The following is a 17,374-nucleotide window of genomic DNA, read 5'->3' on the forward strand; positions in this document are numbered from 1 at the left end:
AGCATATTGGTACGCCATAGATTTTTCCAAGGCGCGGGTGCCCACAGAGAGGGCTCGGAGTGCCGCCTCTGGCACCCGTGCCATAGGTTCGCCATCACTGCCTTAGGGTGTCTACTTTCCGAAATGGGGTCATTTGTGGGGTGTTTCTACTGTCTAGGCATTGTAGAACCTCAGGAAACATGACAGGTGCTCAGAAAGTCAAAGTGCGTAAATTAAGTTTTTTGCACCATAGTTTGTAAACGCTATAACTTTTACCCAAACCAATAAATATACACTTATTGCATTTTTTTTTATCAAAGACATGTAGAACAATAAATTTAGAGAAAAATTTATATAGAAATGTAGTTTTATTTGAAAAATTTTACAACAGAAAGTGAAAAATTAAATTTTTTTGCAAACATTTCGGTCATTTTTGATTAATATAAAAAAATTAAAAAATTTCAGCAGCAATGAAATGCCACCAAATGAAAGCTCTATTAGTGAGAAGAAAAGGAGGTAAAATTCATTTAGGTGGTAAGTTGCATGACCGAGCAATAAACGGTGAAAGTAGTGTAGTGCAGAAGTGTAAAAAGTGGTCTGGTCATTAAGGGGGTTTAAGCTAGTGGAGCTGAGGTGGTTAAAGGGGTTTGCCCACGAAAAAATATTCAACAGTTTTCAAAGCAGAATGTGGATCTGAATTGTGCTGTAATTGCATGCAAGTAAAAATGTTGCATAACTACTGCGTTATTCAATAAAATGTATCTTCATAGCGCCACCTGCTGTTTATTTTTCCCTTATTAGTTTGTCCTGCTCACTGAGATGGCCGCACACGCTCAGTTTCATCCCTGGGCTGCCAGCTTGATATAAATCTAGCAGAGCAATAAATGGGGAGATCTCTGGATCCATGTGAGGTACAGGGCTGGTTCTAGCTTTGTTAGAAAAAGATTGTCATGTACTAGATGATATCTGATTTAAATTTTTTTATTAGTGGGATAATCCCTTTAAGGACTGTATGCATGGGCGTAGCTATAGGTGGTGCAGAGGTAGCAGTCGCTACCGGGCCCAGGAGCCTGAGGGGGCCCAAAGATCCTTGTGCCACTTAAGAAGACACACAACGCACTGAGGGAAGGGGGGCCCAAGCTGAACTCTTGCACCAGGGCCCATGAGCTGTTAGCTACGCCCCTGACTGTATGTCATATTCCATGCAATGCATCATGACCGACACCATCTTTGCCCCTATTCAGGAAGCCTATGGATGCGGGGCATCAGGGCATAAAGAGACTTGTAGTTTTGCAACAGTTGGTTGGGGGCCACTGGTATTGTCTACTCACCTGCAGAGAAAAAAGGGTATACAAACGGTATAAAAGAAGATGTTTGAGGACCTGTATGTGAGAAAATTGGATACTTGACAATACCCCATTAACATGGACTGTCTAACGTAAAACTACGACCTGGTCTGCTCTCTACAGTGCTATATGTGCTGCTGAAGGGAAGAGGTACCGTGACTGTCAGAGACAACCAGACTCCCAATACAGAAAGAGGCGATCATTTATTTTAGTTTCTGCCTTCCTGGACATGTTTATTCCTCTCTAAACCATAATTATCACTATTCTGTGTGGGAACTATAAAACAATAGTACCAGTACATATAATATAAAAAAAAATTATAGGTAAACAGCGCCATGTAGTGGCCATTCATTTATTTGCATGAAAAAATGAAAATAGCATTGACACAATTTTAAAAAATTGACACTAAATGTTCAACCCAGTATATGACTTCTTACAAAAACTTACCATACTTACTCAGCTTGCATTTCACTGTGTCAAAAAATAAATGTTTATCCCATCAAGAACAGACACAAAGTAAAATAGATTTTTCTTACGCTAGGTCATTAATGTTGTTTTAACCATGTCTGTGTAGGATTGGTGTCGTCGTGTTGTTGGGAATAAATCCTACAAGGTTTCAGTTCCCTTGCAGGCTGCAGCAGGTTTTCTTGCAGTTCCTCAATGTTCACTACTTATAAGGTGACGCTACTATCATTTTTTGCAATAATTACTGTATGTAATAGGGCAGTCGAGAGATCGGGTGGTGCCGCTACCGTTCAAGCTCAAGAACAAATCAGATTCAGTATCATAAACAAAAGGTCATAAATGTCATAAGTCATCACTGAGCAACAGAACCAAGTAGTTTTTTTTTATTCTAAAGTTCTAATTAAGTCCATAAAGACCTTCTCTTTCCTTTCTACAGGAGTTTGGATAATTGCCGACCACTCACTCCACCATTTCTGGCAGTCCCATAGCGGTGAATGTATAGGTAGCTGTGCTTGTGTGGTGGGCTCTCCTTCACTTCGGGGATGTTCTGGAGATAGGAACAGCTCCCCAGAGTTGGGACCAATACCTATCTGACATTTATGGCATATCCTAGGAATATTTTGGAATACATATAATTTATAGAGTCAACCTCCAGGCCATACTATGGTGGATTGGCCATAAACCTTACAGGCAAATTTCCCGGTGGGCCGATGCCCAGGGGGCCGCCTGAGCGCTACTCACGGCCCGGCCAGTGGAAGTTTTTGGGGATGTAGTTTGTGCTGCTGGCAGAATTTTGTGATGGACTGTGGTATTTGGCTCTGTTGGGGTGGTATAAGGTGCCACAATATGGTATTGCTGGCCCTGCCTTCCATCAATTTGGACCCGACTACAAAATGGGGCCACTTTTAGTATTTTTTCCAGGGCCACTTTAAGTTCCCAGTCCGCCCCTGTATATAATGTATTTTCAATAAAGTAGAACATTGTTTATCGGAATCTACAGCCTACCAATACTAAAAAAGTATATAGGAGAGCTGGAAAGGGTTCAAAGGTGAGCGACCAGATTATAAAATGGGATTAGCGTTATCTCTTATAATGAGAGGCAACCACGGCATTTGAGTGGTTAGCCTCAGATCGGAGCCCCCCGTGCTGAAATTGTGGGACTCGGTTCAGTAGTGAAGGCTCCCAGGCTGTCACATTAAGTTACCAGTTAGGCCCCTTTCACACGAGCGAGTCTTTCGCGCGGGTGCAAGGCGTGACATGAACGCATTGCACCCGCACTGAATCCTGACCCATTAATTTCAATGGGTCTGTGTACATGAGCATTTCTTTTCACGCATGATTTCTGCGTTGTGTGAAAAACGCAGCATGTTCTATATTCTGCGTTTTTCACGCAGCCCTGGCCCCATAGAAGTGAATGGGGCTTCAGGTAAAACGCATCGCATCCTCAAGCAGGTGCAGATGCGATACGTTTTTCACTGATGGTTGCTAGGAGATGTTGTTTGTAAATCTTCAGTTTTTTCTCACATGCGTTAAAAACGCATCAAAACGCATCGCACCCGCGCGGAAAAAACTGAACATAATCGCAGACAAAACTGACTGAACTTGCTTGCAAAATGGTGCGAGTTTCACTGAACGCATCCGGAGCCAATTCGTCACCCTCGTGTGAAAGAGGCCTTAAGCCTGTAGGAAACACGTCAAAATCTCATGCTATAATATTCTATTGCAGTCTAGGATACAAGTGACAGTAAGGTATAAACAAGTGACATGTAAAAATGACAGTAAGATATAAAAAACAAAGAAAGAAAAAAAAATGTAACATTCTAATAACCCCCCTTTTCCCAATTTTATATCAAAAAGTAAATAAACAACAAAAAATAAACCTAATTGGTGTCTCTGTGTCCGAAAACGTCAGAACTATTAAAACACAAAAATATTTTTGTGCAGTGAATGCTATTAAAATAATAATGCACAATTTGCCATTTCTTTGATCACCTTGCACTTCACCAAAAAATTGAATGAAAAGTGATTTAAAAAAAAGTTGTATGTACACCAATATGGTACCAAAAAACACTAAAGCTTGCCCTGCTAAAAACAAGCCTTCATAAAGGGCTGCGGACAGAAATATAGAAAAAGTTATGGCGGTCAGAACATGGCGATGCAAAGTCGTAAAAACAAAAAACAAATTTGGTATCGCTGTAATCGTAGTGAACCGCGGAATAAGCTTGTCATGTCATTTTTAGCGCATAGTGAATGTCATAAAAACAAAGCCCATTTTTTTTCCATTTCACCCGACAAAGATTTATTTCCCCATTTTTCAGCTCTCACAAGGCTATGTGAACGGAACAGTAAACAAAGTTATGGATTTGGAAGGCGGGGAGGAAATAAAAAAAAAAAAAAAATTGGCCTGGTCCTTAAAGGAGTTGTCTCTCTTCAGCCAATGGCATTTATCACGTAGAGGAAGTTAATACAAGGCACTTACTAATGTATTGTGATTGTCCATATTGCCTCCTTTGCTGGCTGTATCCGTTTTTCCATCACATTATACACTGCTTGTATCCAGAGATTACGACCACCCTGCAATCCAGCAGTGGTGGCCGTGCTTGCACAAAAAAGTGAAAAGCAACGCGTCTCTGGTGGCCAGGACCGCCGCGGGAGTGCACATAGGAATACATGTGCAGCAGCTCCTGTCTAGGACCATCTTGCATCTGCTCTGCAGCGGTGGCCATAACCCCTGGATATGAGCAGTGTATAATGTGATGGAACAATTAATCGAGCCAGCAAAGGAAGCAATATGAACAATCACAGTACATAAGTATTAGGCTAGGTCTACACGACGACATTTGTCGCGCAACAAAAAGTCGCGCGACAGATAGGGCGCAACAGTTGTCGCGCGACATTTTGTTGCACTAACGTCGCGCGACAATTTTTATAATGGCAGTCTATGGTGTCGCACTGCAACATGCGACATGTTGCGCCTGCGACGCGACAGTCGCAGAAAAATCCATCTTGAATGGATTTTCTGCGACTGTCGCGTCGCAGTCGCAGCATGTCGCATGTTGCAGTGCGACACCATAGACTGCCATTATAAAAATTGTTGCGCGACATTGGTGCAACAAAATGTCGCGCGACAAATGTCGTCGTGTAGACCTAGCCTTAACTTCCTCTACATGATAAATGCCACTTGCTGAAGTGAGAGGACCCCTTTAAGGGGTCAATTAACCTAACAACTAATGTGATATCATTGCACTGGGAAAGCCTGAACTTGATGGACCCTTTGTTTTTTTTTAACCTATAATAACTTTTAAAACAAAGTCATTTTTTTTGCATATACAGTATCGTGGACTTCATGGGCAAACTTGTCTGATCTGAAAATGTTCCTGTTTGTTCCTCGGGGATATCTCAGTTGACAATGTATCCTGGCAAATAGTTTGACCATAGGATTGGACATGTCTGTCAGGGTACCACAGAAACCTCAGGTGAGCTCAGGCTCTGACACAATAATGGGCCCCAAAGGTCCAGCAGAAGATGACCTATTCAGTTCTTATTGGTGAGATGGCCTGTATGACAGCAAATATTACAATGCTAGCAAAAGTGCAGATGTTCTGTATAGATGGAGGCTGGTCCTCACAATCATTTCCTTGGACCCTTGGTCTTCTCCACTACAATTTTGTTGTCTTGACCCCAGGGAGGTGCTTATTTGTTCTTGTCCTAATGTCTTCTTCTAATTGTTCATATTTAGCTCTATGAGCTTGATGATGTACAGGTGGAGAAGTCCATTCAGTCTGAGCATTCCTTGTCCTCCAAGATGTGCAGATGATCTTCTCTTGATGCCTCTGAGGTCTGTGAAGGTGTCACAATGCATTACTGGGTGATTGAGTAATACAGCTATGTATATGTATTCATATAAAATCTATTATAGACTAGAGAGGTCTACAAGGTGATACTAGATGGCACAAGAAAGAAGACCAGTCAGCTCTCCTAACATATCTGTTTTAGTAAATCCCTTTTTTATTCCTCCTGAAATCTTTTAGTAAACCAACAACTGGGTGTTACCTTTTCCATTGTCAATAGGGTGTGTCCCTAGTAAAGTCTGACACTGCTGATGCGGATTGGAGAGTGTGAACGTGTAGGGACAAGCCTCACGGACAAGGGGAATGGTAAAATCTAGTTGTCTACTTATTCATACAGTTCCAGGAGGAATAACACAGGAAGAGCACAATTCTAGGAAAATATTGTCATTTCATAAGGAATACAAGTATTTACCAAAGCAGACAAGTCAGGAGAGTTGAGAGATCGTCTTTAAATATATCTGGGACCAGGGTGACAGCCATTATGGCCAACTACTTCAGCTCCCACAATAGGAGGGGGTAGCGAAGAAGTTGCTTGGGGGTCAGGGGCCCGTTTAAAAATTTGCTGAGGGGCCCAGTCATTTCTAGTTACGCCCCTGGACCCTTACCAATCATGAAAATTGGACCCCCTGTTTAAATTGAGGAGCAACCATGTGCACTGGTGCTCCATTCAGAGTGTAAGGCACTGTCCAATATGGCCGGGTACAGCACTCGACTATCTCCGGCAATGTCATAGATTTTGAATGAAGTGGTATTGAGCATGCCTGACCACCACTCCGTTTAAAAGGAGTATCGGTAGTTTCCAGCAGTTGGACTCCCACCGATCAGACACTTATCACCTCTCCCTGTGGATGTTCTAATTTGTTATTCTGGACCAACCCCTTTAACCAATTTAGGAAATCAGTGGGTATCACCATAAAGCCTTTAAAACCCATGTTATTAATAACAGGCTGAATAGAATGCCTACAACCAGTGTTGAGCGAATTGAAGTCAAACAAATTGATTTTGATACGAATTTCAGGAAAAATTTGATCTCTTGTGAAGCTGAGTTTCCTCGCGTTTCAGGGTAATGAATAAATTTTCCCTCAAATGGCGGAAAAAATAAAAAACATACTCACCTCTTCCATTTGCACGCGAAGACGCTGCTGTGGCCATCTTGATTAAATATACCGCCTAAAATCTCACGTGCGGTGACATATGATGTCACCCTTCCTGCCAGTGTGATGATGTCATCACGTCTCTGCGCGAGATTTTGCGCAATGTCTTTAATCAAGACGGCCATGGCGGCCTCTACACGATCAAATGGATAAGGTGAGTATTTTTTTTTTTTTTTACTGGATTAACCCCTGAAAGCCCTCAATGTTAATCTCCAATGCCGCGATCAGTGATGAACGTGGCATCTGACATTGTGCCCGTGAAAGTAATTAGTCACAAAGCTAATTTCTTTGTGAAATTCGGTGAAGTAACTGCTCAACACTACCTACAACCTTAATGTAAGTGGACAACTCAAGATCTTAAAGGGGTTGTCCACCCGTTAATATTGTTGACCTATAGTCAAGATCGGTCATCAATATCTAATCGGCTGGGGTCCGACAGCTGTTTAAGGAAGATGCGGTGCTCCGTGCTTCCTCTTCATTACACTGCACTTCGTCTTGTACCCGCTCCATTCACTTGTGCTTGTAATTACACCACGCCACTGGTCCACAGGAGACAAGACGTAGTGTAATCATGAGAAAGCGGCGCTCGCATGGAGTGTCGTCTACTCTTCAAACAGCTGATCGGCGGGGGTGACGGGAGTCGGACCCCCACCGTTTAGATATTGATGACCTATCCTGACAATAGGTCATCAATATTAATGGCTGGACAACCCCTTTAAGGTCTGGAAAATATAATTATGGGCTTAGGGTTTTAGGCTGAAGGTGACCCTTAAAGGGGTTGTTCAGGATTTTCATTTTTAAATTCTTCCCCACCCAGTGGTGCTTGTGAAGAGCTCTACGTTCACCTGGTCCCTTCTGCTCCATTCCAACTCCATGGCATCCAGGCTGTCTTCACTGGTCACCCAGTCCCTGTCTCTCAATGCCCACACGCACGGGTTCATGTGCACCACTGCAGCCAATTACTGGCCTCAGTGGTGATGGGCTATCAAGCAGCAGGTCGTACTGGGTCATGGTCCACTCATGTCACTGCTGAGTCCAATGATTGGATGCAGTGGCGGACATGACCCCACCCATACGGAAGCTGACAGGTAGGGACAGCAAATCCAGTGAAGACAGCCCAGGAGCCACATTGCTGGAACAGAGTGGTGGGGAGCAGGTTAGTATAGATCTTCTCTTCGCTACCAAGGGGTGGGGAGAAATAAAAAAAATAAAAACAACCCTAGACAACCCTTTTAAAGGATTTGTTTAACTGAATTTTAAATTAGGATTATTGAATAAATGGATGAAAAAGTATTTGCAACTATAATGACCTAGATAGACATGCTACTACTATACTCAGCAGAGAAGAGTATGAGACAATACTAGGCGTTCTGTCACACACAGCTTTTGGTGGCAGTTTTTGTGATTAGAAGTGAGAAGTCGGATGGAATCAGGGGGCGTCACTACCATAGCGGCAGACCATGCAACTGCTATAGGGCCCAGGGCAAGAGGGGGCCCAGTCTTAGTTGGGATCATCTCCTCTTCTACTGGGGGAGAAAACTTGGTCAGGACTTTACCTTCTAAAGGAACAACTTTTAGCAAATTAGGCAGTGGGAAAATGTCATTGAAAAGGGTTTAGGCGGAAACCCTTCTGTCCTGTGTGGGGGGCCTGGTTTGATCCTTGCTATGGGGCCCTTACTTCTCTATGTTACGCCACTGGATGGAAGGAAATGGGAAACATAAAGGAGGGTGGCATGGATGTATACTTCTCCTCTTGCTAGATCCACTTCTAGCTATGGCTCAAAAAATGACACCACCCTAAGACTTACTGGTTTCATAGTCATTTGCACAGTACTAGCAGTCGTTTCTGAAAGGGTCGTCCTAGACCAAAGCCTGTGAAATCCTTTCCTGTACTCTTCCCGTACCTAAAAGTAAAGGAATTATATTATTATTTTCAGAAACCCTAATGGAGAGTGAGATCATATGGGAAAGATTGTTGAAAATAATGGGTGATGAAAGTTACATGACCTGGCGGTTGAGCAGACAGTGTACAAGGAAGATATACAATCCTTGGAGACTGTTGCAGATGGTGAAGATGTAAGATGCAACAATGGAGCCAGATCCGAACTGAAAGAGGCCGATGAGCCACGTACAACCTAGTATGAAGAGCTGGGACAAGGCCTTGAATGTCAATAGGCTGTGGAGAGAGCAAGGGTTAAATGATGTTTTTACATATATTCTGACTAACTGCCATTAACTCTCATCAAGCTCCATAACGCCCCCTCCTTATCACATCACATAACCTGCTAACTACTCGCATTTCCCAGAACTATGTCTTTCAAAATTCACCTGTATGCCCCTTAAGGGCTCATGCACACGAACGGGCACCGACTGTAGGGTCGTCGTATGCGGACGCAGTACTTGAATGGGGTCCATGATCCGCATTCGACGGTCCGCACCGCAAAAAAGTAGTGCATGCGCTACTGCGCACCATACTGTGTCTCCCAGATTGCGGATCAATTCAAGAGAATGGGTCTGCATCTATGATACGGTGTGCACGCGGCCGGTGCCCGTATATTGCAGACCCGCTGTTTTCGGGCCTCAATACGGGCACGAATGGGCAATGGCCATGTGCATGAACCCTAAAGGTGTTTTCTGGGATCTCCTATTACTGTGATGGTTAACCTCCGGCACTCCAGCTGTGGTAAAACTGCAACTCCCAAGATGCACACTTGCTTGGCCGTTCTCAAAACTCCATAGGAATGGAGCATGCTGGGAGTCGTAGTTTCACCACAGCTGGAGAGCCGAAGGTCAGCCATCACTGGCCTATTATATAGGTCATCAATATCTGATAGCAGGGGCTCCTCCAGTTGTTTGAAAAGGGCCGCAGTGCTAGCCTCTATATAGCTTACCAAGCACAGCACCATATGTTGTATAGTGGCTGTACTTGGTATTGCAGCCTAGCCCCGTGCACTTGAATGGGACTGTGCTGCACCAGGCACAATGTGACCGATTAACTTAACGCCACCAGCCTAAGGCCTCTTTCACACTTGCGTTGTCCGGATCCGGCGTGTACTCTACTTGCCGGAATTACACGGCGGATCCGGAAAAACGCAAGTGTACTGAAAGCATTTGAAGACGGATCTGTCTTCAAAATGCTTTCAGTGTTACTATGGCAGCCAGGACGCTATTAAAGTCCTGGTTGCCATAGTAGTAGTGGGGAGCGGGGAGCGGTATACTTACAGTCCGCGCGGCTCCCGGGGCGCTCCAGAGTGACGTCAGAGCGCCCCATGCGCATGGATGACGTGCCATGCGATCACGTCATCCATGCGCGTGGGGCGCCCTGACGTCACTCTGGAGCGCCCCGGGAGCCATGGTAACCATTGAGAAAAAGCTAAACGTCGGATCCGGCAATGCGCCGAAACGACGTTTAGCTTAAGGCCGGATCCGGATCAATGCCTTTCAATGGGCATTAATTCCGGATCCGGCCTTGCGTCAAGTCTTCAGGATTTTTGGCCGGAGCAAAAAGCGCAGCGTGCTGCGGTATTTTCTCCGGCCAAAAAACGTTGCGGTCCGGAACTGAAGACATCCTGATGCATCCTGAACGGATTTCACTCCATTCAGAATGCATTGGGATAAAACTGATCAGGATTCTTCCGGCATAGAGCACCGACAACGGAACTCTATGCCGGAAGACAAGAACGCAAGTGTGAAAGAGCCCTTAACCGGAAGAATCCTGATCAGTTTCATCCCCATGCATTCTGAATGGAGAGTAATCCGTTCAGGATGCATCAGGATGTCTTCAGTTCAGTCTTTTTGACTGATCAGGACAGAGATAAAACCGCAGCATGCTACGGTTTTATCTCCGGCCCAAAAAACTGAACACTTCCATAGGAATGTATTAGTGCCGGATCCGGCATTCAAAATACCGCAATGCCGGATCCGTCCTTCCGGTCTACGCATGCTGATCCGGATCCGTCTACAAATACTTTCCGTTTACATGCAGATTGCCGGATCCGGCAGGCAGTTCCAGTGACGTAACTGCTTGCCGGATCACTCTGCCGCAAGTGTGAAAGTAGCCTAAGAAGAGGCAATAGAGTACCGCAGCCTCTTCAAACAGATCATCATCGGCGGTGTAGGGAATCGTGCCCCACTGATCAGATATGGATGACCTATCCTGAGGAATAGGGGTTATCCATACACAAATGGCTAAAATCTACACAATCTATAACACAATGATGTCCACAGTAATACAGCTTTAGGTAATATAAAATAACATTAAAAAGCTCAGATCATCATATTTTTCAACATTGTGCAATAGACACATAATGAAAATCAGCTCAGGGTAGGCCATCACTAGCGGATCAGCAGGGCTCCAACACTTGGCACCCTTGCCAATCAGCTGTTTGGGTGTAGCTCCAGCCCCGGAAGTAGGTGCCAGAACTACTGTACATAGCTCTGTTCACTGGAAACGAGCAGTGTATAATGTGAAAGAAAAATAAATCCTGTCAGCAAAGGAAGCAATATGGACAATCACAATACATTAGTAAGTGCCTTGTATTAACTTTCTGTACATGATAAATGCCACTTGCTGAAGGCCATCACTTAGTAAAAATGGAGCTACACTGTTCACACTTGTCTTCTGGTTTCACTCTCTTTGGCTTACCGGGTATGTTTTAGGGTAGAGACATTCGAGTTTAGAGATGCCAACTTCTTTCTGAGGAGCCAGAATGTGAGGACCAAGAGAATGAAATTAATCTAAAAGAGAGAGAGTAGTAGACGAGTATATATATTTCATTTTTTGCGCCTTCTGTATATATATTCTATTTTTCCCCCTCTGTATATATATCCATTTTCCCCCTTTGTATATATTACATTTTGCCCCCTGTATATATTTCCATTTTGCCCCCTCTTTATATATATTCAAATTTTTTCCCCCTCTGTATATATTACATTTTTTGCCCTATATTTCATGATTTTGCCCCCGGGGCCGGGCCCCTAAGTATGAGGGATTTGCTGCCAGTGCCGTGCCCCGCCCTCACATGGCCGGTGTGGCAGGGCAGTGAGCTGTCGTGACTCGTGGTCGTGTCGACCATTACGTTTATCAAGTGGAAGTGTGGTGTGCCGCACTGCCGCCACTGCCAGCCGTGAGTATAAAGCCGGCGTGTGCCGCGTCATCCCTCGTGATCCCGCGAGACCCGGCCCTGAGTTCACGGGTCTCGCAGGATCATCTCAGCAAGAGGTGCAGCGCCGGAGAGGGTATGGGTGGGTAAGGTTAGGACTAACTACGTAGTGCTGCACCGCTGGCCAGGCACAGGGGCCCGGACTGGCCATTAAAATCACTTTGCGGGGCTGCCGGGCCCGGTCGCGGTCGCACCCTCTGCGATCGAGATCGTTACGCCCCTGATCAAGATCTAACAAGGGAGCTGAGGTAAAATATATACTCACTGAGATAAATATACTGACTGGTCCAAGGAAACTCCAGATGTGACTTATTTTGATCCAACAACTAAAGGCAAAAAGAAAAGAAACCCAACTGGTCATCGTTATCTTTTCATGAATTCATTGGTCTTTTCTCATAATAATAAGGTTTCCTAGGAAGGTAAATCAGGGAAGATGGTGGCACAGAAAAGACTGCACTCTCTACAATGGCCTTCACCGACACAGGAGACTAAGGCCACCTAAGCTTGTTCTAGTGATGACACTGCAATTGAGTGTTAAAGAATCTGCCCTATATGTAGGGCTCTGGTGGGCTCTTCAGGACTATATAGCTTTCAGGTATTGCCTACTTGCTAACTGATCAGTTCCCGACTGACACCCAGGGTTATTGTTGTTATTCTGTGTATTATGGAACTTACTGTGTCTGATCCCCATAGATGTCTGGATATAACGATGCTGATATAATCATTATGATGACAGGGATTCCAAACCCAATCAAACAGACATATGGGAAGTAAGAGCGTTGAGAGTTCATATAATTTATAGCTTGCAGGTTTCGGACAGTCATGAAGAGAAGGATGCTTTCGAGGGACATCCAACAGAATGCACAGAGGAAGAGGAACTGCAGACTGCCTGCAATAACCGAACAGAGGATCTGAAATAAAGACAAAAGGGGTTAAGATAAAAAATACAGATTAAATTTTTTTAGAAATTCATTTTTGATCCACTACATATAAATTGGTCTTCCAAGATCTCACTAAATTCAACCAGAATTAAAAGTGCCCTGATTGCCAGGAAAAGATGCGTATCAAGACAGCACTAGTAATGTATCAGCACCAGGATTAATATTGAAAAATATTTGTGCCTGTGACTTATGTGAACTATGTGCTGTACAGTGGGGTGATACACATGAATAAAAATTGAGAGGGATAGCTTTAAATGCTGCTGCAGCACTCACTAAAAAGTGATTGGCAGCCTGACTGTATTATACAGTGGCACACTACACTGACACTTGTAACCTAGCTAAAATGTATCTCTCTGTCACTCTCCGAGAATAACTTTACACAGGCCGGCAATTATCAGGAAGGAATCATCAGGTGCGATTTTCACGCATGGTTGCTAGGTGACGATCGGGATCTTTATTATTTTCCCTTATAACATGGTTATAAAGGAAAATAATAGCATTCTTAATACAGAATGCTAAGTAAACTGGGGATGGAGGGGTTAAAAAAAAATATTAATCCTCATCCACTTGTTCGCCCAGCCTGGCTTCTCTTCTTTTTTCTTCTTTGAGGACCTGGGAGAAAAGGACCTTTGGTGATGTCACTGCGCTCATCACATGGTCCATCACATGATCCATCACCATGGTAATGGACCATGTGATGAGCGCAGTGACGTCACCAAAGGTCCTTTTCTCCCAGGTCCTCAAAGAAGAAAAAAGAAGATAAGCCGGGTTGCGCAAACAAGTGGATGAGGTGAGTTGAATTTTTAGTTTATTTTTTTTTAACCCCTCCATCTCTAATTTACTTAGCATTCTGTATTAAGAATTCTATTATTTTCCCTTATAGCCATTTTATAAAGGAAAATAATAAAATTTACCCAACCCCGAACCCGAACTTCTGTGAAGAAGTCCGGGTTCGGGTCTGGGTACCAAACAAGCAGATTTTTCTCATTGGCGTGCAAAACGCATTAAAACGCTTTGCACTCGCGCTGAAAAATCCCACATTTTCCCGCTACGCACCCGCATCCTATCTCGGCCCTCACACGTGACGCCCGTGTGATAGGCCTTAGAAGGATGACATATATCCATCGATTGTCTAGTCTGATGTTAGGTCATCATTCTCTTCCTTAAAAGGCTATCAATGTTAGACTATTACATTGAACTATCAGGAATGTGATCCAGTGCCCCATCACTGGTCTATTCACCTATAAATACATGAAGCTCTGTGTGTGTGTGTGTGTGTGTGTGTGTGTGTGGGGGGGGGAAGGTATGATTGTCTTTTGTGAGCTCCTAATATCACCAACATCTGTATCAATGGCCCCCCCTGTAGTTAAAAACATTGGATTTATTCCAGAGGACTTAATACCTAATCTCCCCAGCTGGAGGTATTTGGAGGATCTGTATTGCCCTGGGTAAGGGTTATTGCCCTGATCATTTGACCACCCAACCTGGGACTACTTATCTGTGGAGCATTTCTTTGTCTGGTTTATTTGTAGCTTCCATTTGAATTATGTTTTTAATTTGACAGTTCTGTTTAATATAGGTTTGTTGTGGTGGCATCGTTGCTTGAGGAACCCTTCAACGGGGGAAAGGCATTGGGACACCTGAAGGGGGAGCTTTATTGTGGGTGACCTTCACACCTTACCTGTTATTAATTATCTTCGGGAGTATCATATGTATCACTGGTCTAAATAGTTTGATATTCTCAGTGACTTCTTGATCTTAAATGGTGCCTATCATATGTGTCAGTATAGTCCCCAGGGTTATAAATTCCACCTTCTTCATCTTGCCTGCCCTGCTGTGCTGTCTGGTTTGTAAAGTGGCGGATACCTTATTAAATGATTTGCCCCAAAAACAAATAGCAAAATTTTTCGATCCTCTAGAATCCTAACCTTTTGGAAACTTCATAACGAAGTCAGTTTGTTTAGAACCGATTCGCTAATATCTAGTTAACAAATAAACTTGGAAAACGGTTTATATCACGCTATAGCATGAGATTATAATCAGTGTGGGTCTCTTTGCCAAAAGGGATTGAGAATTAAGATCTTATGCTCTTTAGAGTCCTACAATGTTAGCAAGATGCTGAAGTGTTACTGAGGCCTGAAGGAGAAGTTGGAGACACCTTCATTGGTTGTACAAGACTCACAGTACTTTACATTTCTAAAATAGTTACCTTATTCCTGGTTTGTTGAAGACCCACCAAAACGAGTAGTTGGCCCAAGAACAGACATCCACAGAGAACTGTTAGAACAGAAGTGTGAGCGCTTCTTAGGGGCCGACAGAGTATAAAGGTGAGAAAAGTGAGAAAGAGACAGACAAGAGAAATACTGAGGCCAATAATAGAGAGAATTTTTAAGCCATCGTCCACCTGTAGTTGAAAAAACAATAATGGTTTAGAAGTGATATTGTACACCATCAGATACATGAAATTAACTTGAATATTCTTGCAAAAGCTGATCTTTTGAAATGCATTGCTTGTGTAACCAGTTACCTAAGAGTCCATAAGAATATGATGTGTTTTCTGACCGCTAGATCACACGCTATGTGGATTATTGGTTTTCAGTTTTCACAGGGTTTGAAGGCTCTATATGTGCTATACATTATATAACTAGCCAATTGTATGGACTTTCCATTCACCCATCCCTCAGTCTTCTACACATTCTTCCATTCTCTGTTTAGCTAGGAGAACATGGTGACTCCTGTTGTACAACACCAAGGATTTTCCAATGAATGCATCGGCCAAGGCTAATATATTCCACATGTAACATGTGCTAATAGGAATTCATACAGATCATATATTTCTGAAAATAAAAATTGTAGATAGCTTTGAACTTTATATGGCCCATCCTTTCGGAACATGAATCCCTACATGACAAATTATATTTGTTTTGTCAACTTAAATGATTAATAGACCATGGACATAGGATAGTTGTCTGACAAAAAAATTGAAGAAGGTGAGCAGATGGGATATAGCTGAATGAGGAGTCCAGTTGGAGGGTTTGTCCAATCAAAATATTTAATGTTCCTGGGGACCCCCACTTATCATGTGCCTTTTATGATACTGACATCTTAAGTGGCAGAGGGTCTTTGGCCTTTCTCTTGTGCCAGGAATCAAGCACAACTGCAAATCCACATTCCCTAAAGCTACACTGGTGTGTCTGGCAGCCAGTTACACATTATTCAGATTGTCTGATGTCCATAGGCTCCTAAATAATAATAAAGAGGGTAATGAGTCAAGCAATATATATGCCTTTATATATCACCTGAATTTTGGTGGGTGCCATGATGACAGCAAAGGTGGAGAGATGTCTGCAGACACAACGTGTACTGTTCGCTTGCTCTGACTGCTGACTTTCACATCCATGGGTTGACCAGACATTATTTTGTGTGTCCAAAAATACACACCGCAAAGTGTAGAGTGGCTTCACAGCCTATATGTAAAAATGCAGACAATGCTATTATCTCACAACGGTTTTATCAAAGCATTATGGATCAAAAAAGAATTTATATTTATAAAATGTACATACAGACCCTCATTGTATACCAAGGGCCTAGCTATAAGTCCAGTAAATATAACTAGGTCCTCTACCTACCTATGGATTGTATAAAATAGCACAAGGTACACTTTTGTCAGGTCCAAATGCCATGACAATGTCCAAGACAGATAATCATTTCTTCATTGCAATGTCAAGATGCTTTAATGTTCAGGAAAAAAAATATACCAACCCCAGTCATTCATGATCACATAGATCTTCATTGAAGACCATCTAAATTCCCTGGACTAAATCAGGCAATTTATCCATGTTAATATATGTGAATCCTGAGGGCATGCTGTCCTAAGAAAGTAATCATGTACAAAGAGGTCATGTACAATTATGTATTACCTCAGAGTTGTGTGAAGCAGTCACACATCACCCCTAGACTTCTATGAATCAGCCCTGGCAATTTTCTAGGAATGAATATCCCTAAAACATGCTACCACACACAGTACCATAAGTTGGCACATGGAGTGGCTATGGTCTCTAGTAATGAGATTCCGTGGCTCATTGAACCTTTGTACAGACTGTGCAAACATCTCTGCCATGTGTATAAGGACTACCTGAGGAGTGAAGTATTCATTTGTCCAAATCAGTTTATTAATCTTATCCATGGCAACCATACAACTCAAGGCTAAAAAAATAAATGCCATACTGCCACTAGTAATGATGATATAAATGTTTATACATTATTCCACTGACCGTCATATGTTTCAGAGTAAAGGTCACTGGAGGGTCTAGGTTCTCTGTATTGGAAAGTGTGATAGCTCCACCAACCAATGAGGAGATCACTTCTTCTGTAGTTATATGATCAGGATTCCCAAACGATGCAAGAATACTGCCATTTAACTTGTCGTTGATACCTTTGTATAAGATAAACATGGCTCCACCTAACAAACACATA

General features: G+C 43.1%; 1 protein-coding gene across 2 annotated transcripts in view; it reads right to left on the reverse strand.

Annotated features, from left to right (window-relative positions):
• Positions 1–4,942: 4,942 nt before the first annotated feature.
• The window catches only part of LOC122929447 (adhesion G protein-coupled receptor E1-like), a 46,736-nt gene continuing 34,304 nt past the window's right edge, over positions 4,943–17,374 (reverse strand). For both annotated transcript variants that reach the window (XM_044283020.1, XM_044283019.1), the window contains 9 exons: positions 17,173–17,360; positions 16,198–16,365; positions 15,108–15,302; positions 12,633–12,868; positions 12,223–12,283; positions 11,441–11,532; positions 8,803–8,971; positions 8,604–8,699; positions 4,943–5,630 (listed from right to left, as the gene is read on the reverse strand). In XM_044283020.1, coding sequence (XP_044138955.1) covers positions 5,568–5,630; positions 8,604–8,699; positions 8,803–8,971; positions 11,441–11,532; positions 12,223–12,283; positions 12,633–12,868; positions 15,108–15,302; positions 16,198–16,365; positions 17,173–17,360 — 1,268 coding nt within the window. In that variant the 3' untranslated portion in view covers positions 4,943–5,567. The remainder of the gene's footprint in view (positions 5,631–8,603; positions 8,700–8,802; positions 8,972–11,440; positions 11,533–12,222; positions 12,284–12,632; positions 12,869–15,107; positions 15,303–16,197; positions 16,366–17,172; positions 17,361–17,374) is intronic.

This window comes from Bufo gargarizans, chromosome 2 (genome assembly GCF_014858855.1).
Source record: "Bufo gargarizans isolate SCDJY-AF-19 chromosome 2, ASM1485885v1, whole genome shotgun sequence".
Taxonomy (NCBI): Eukaryota; Metazoa; Chordata; class Amphibia; order Anura; family Bufonidae; genus Bufo; species Bufo gargarizans.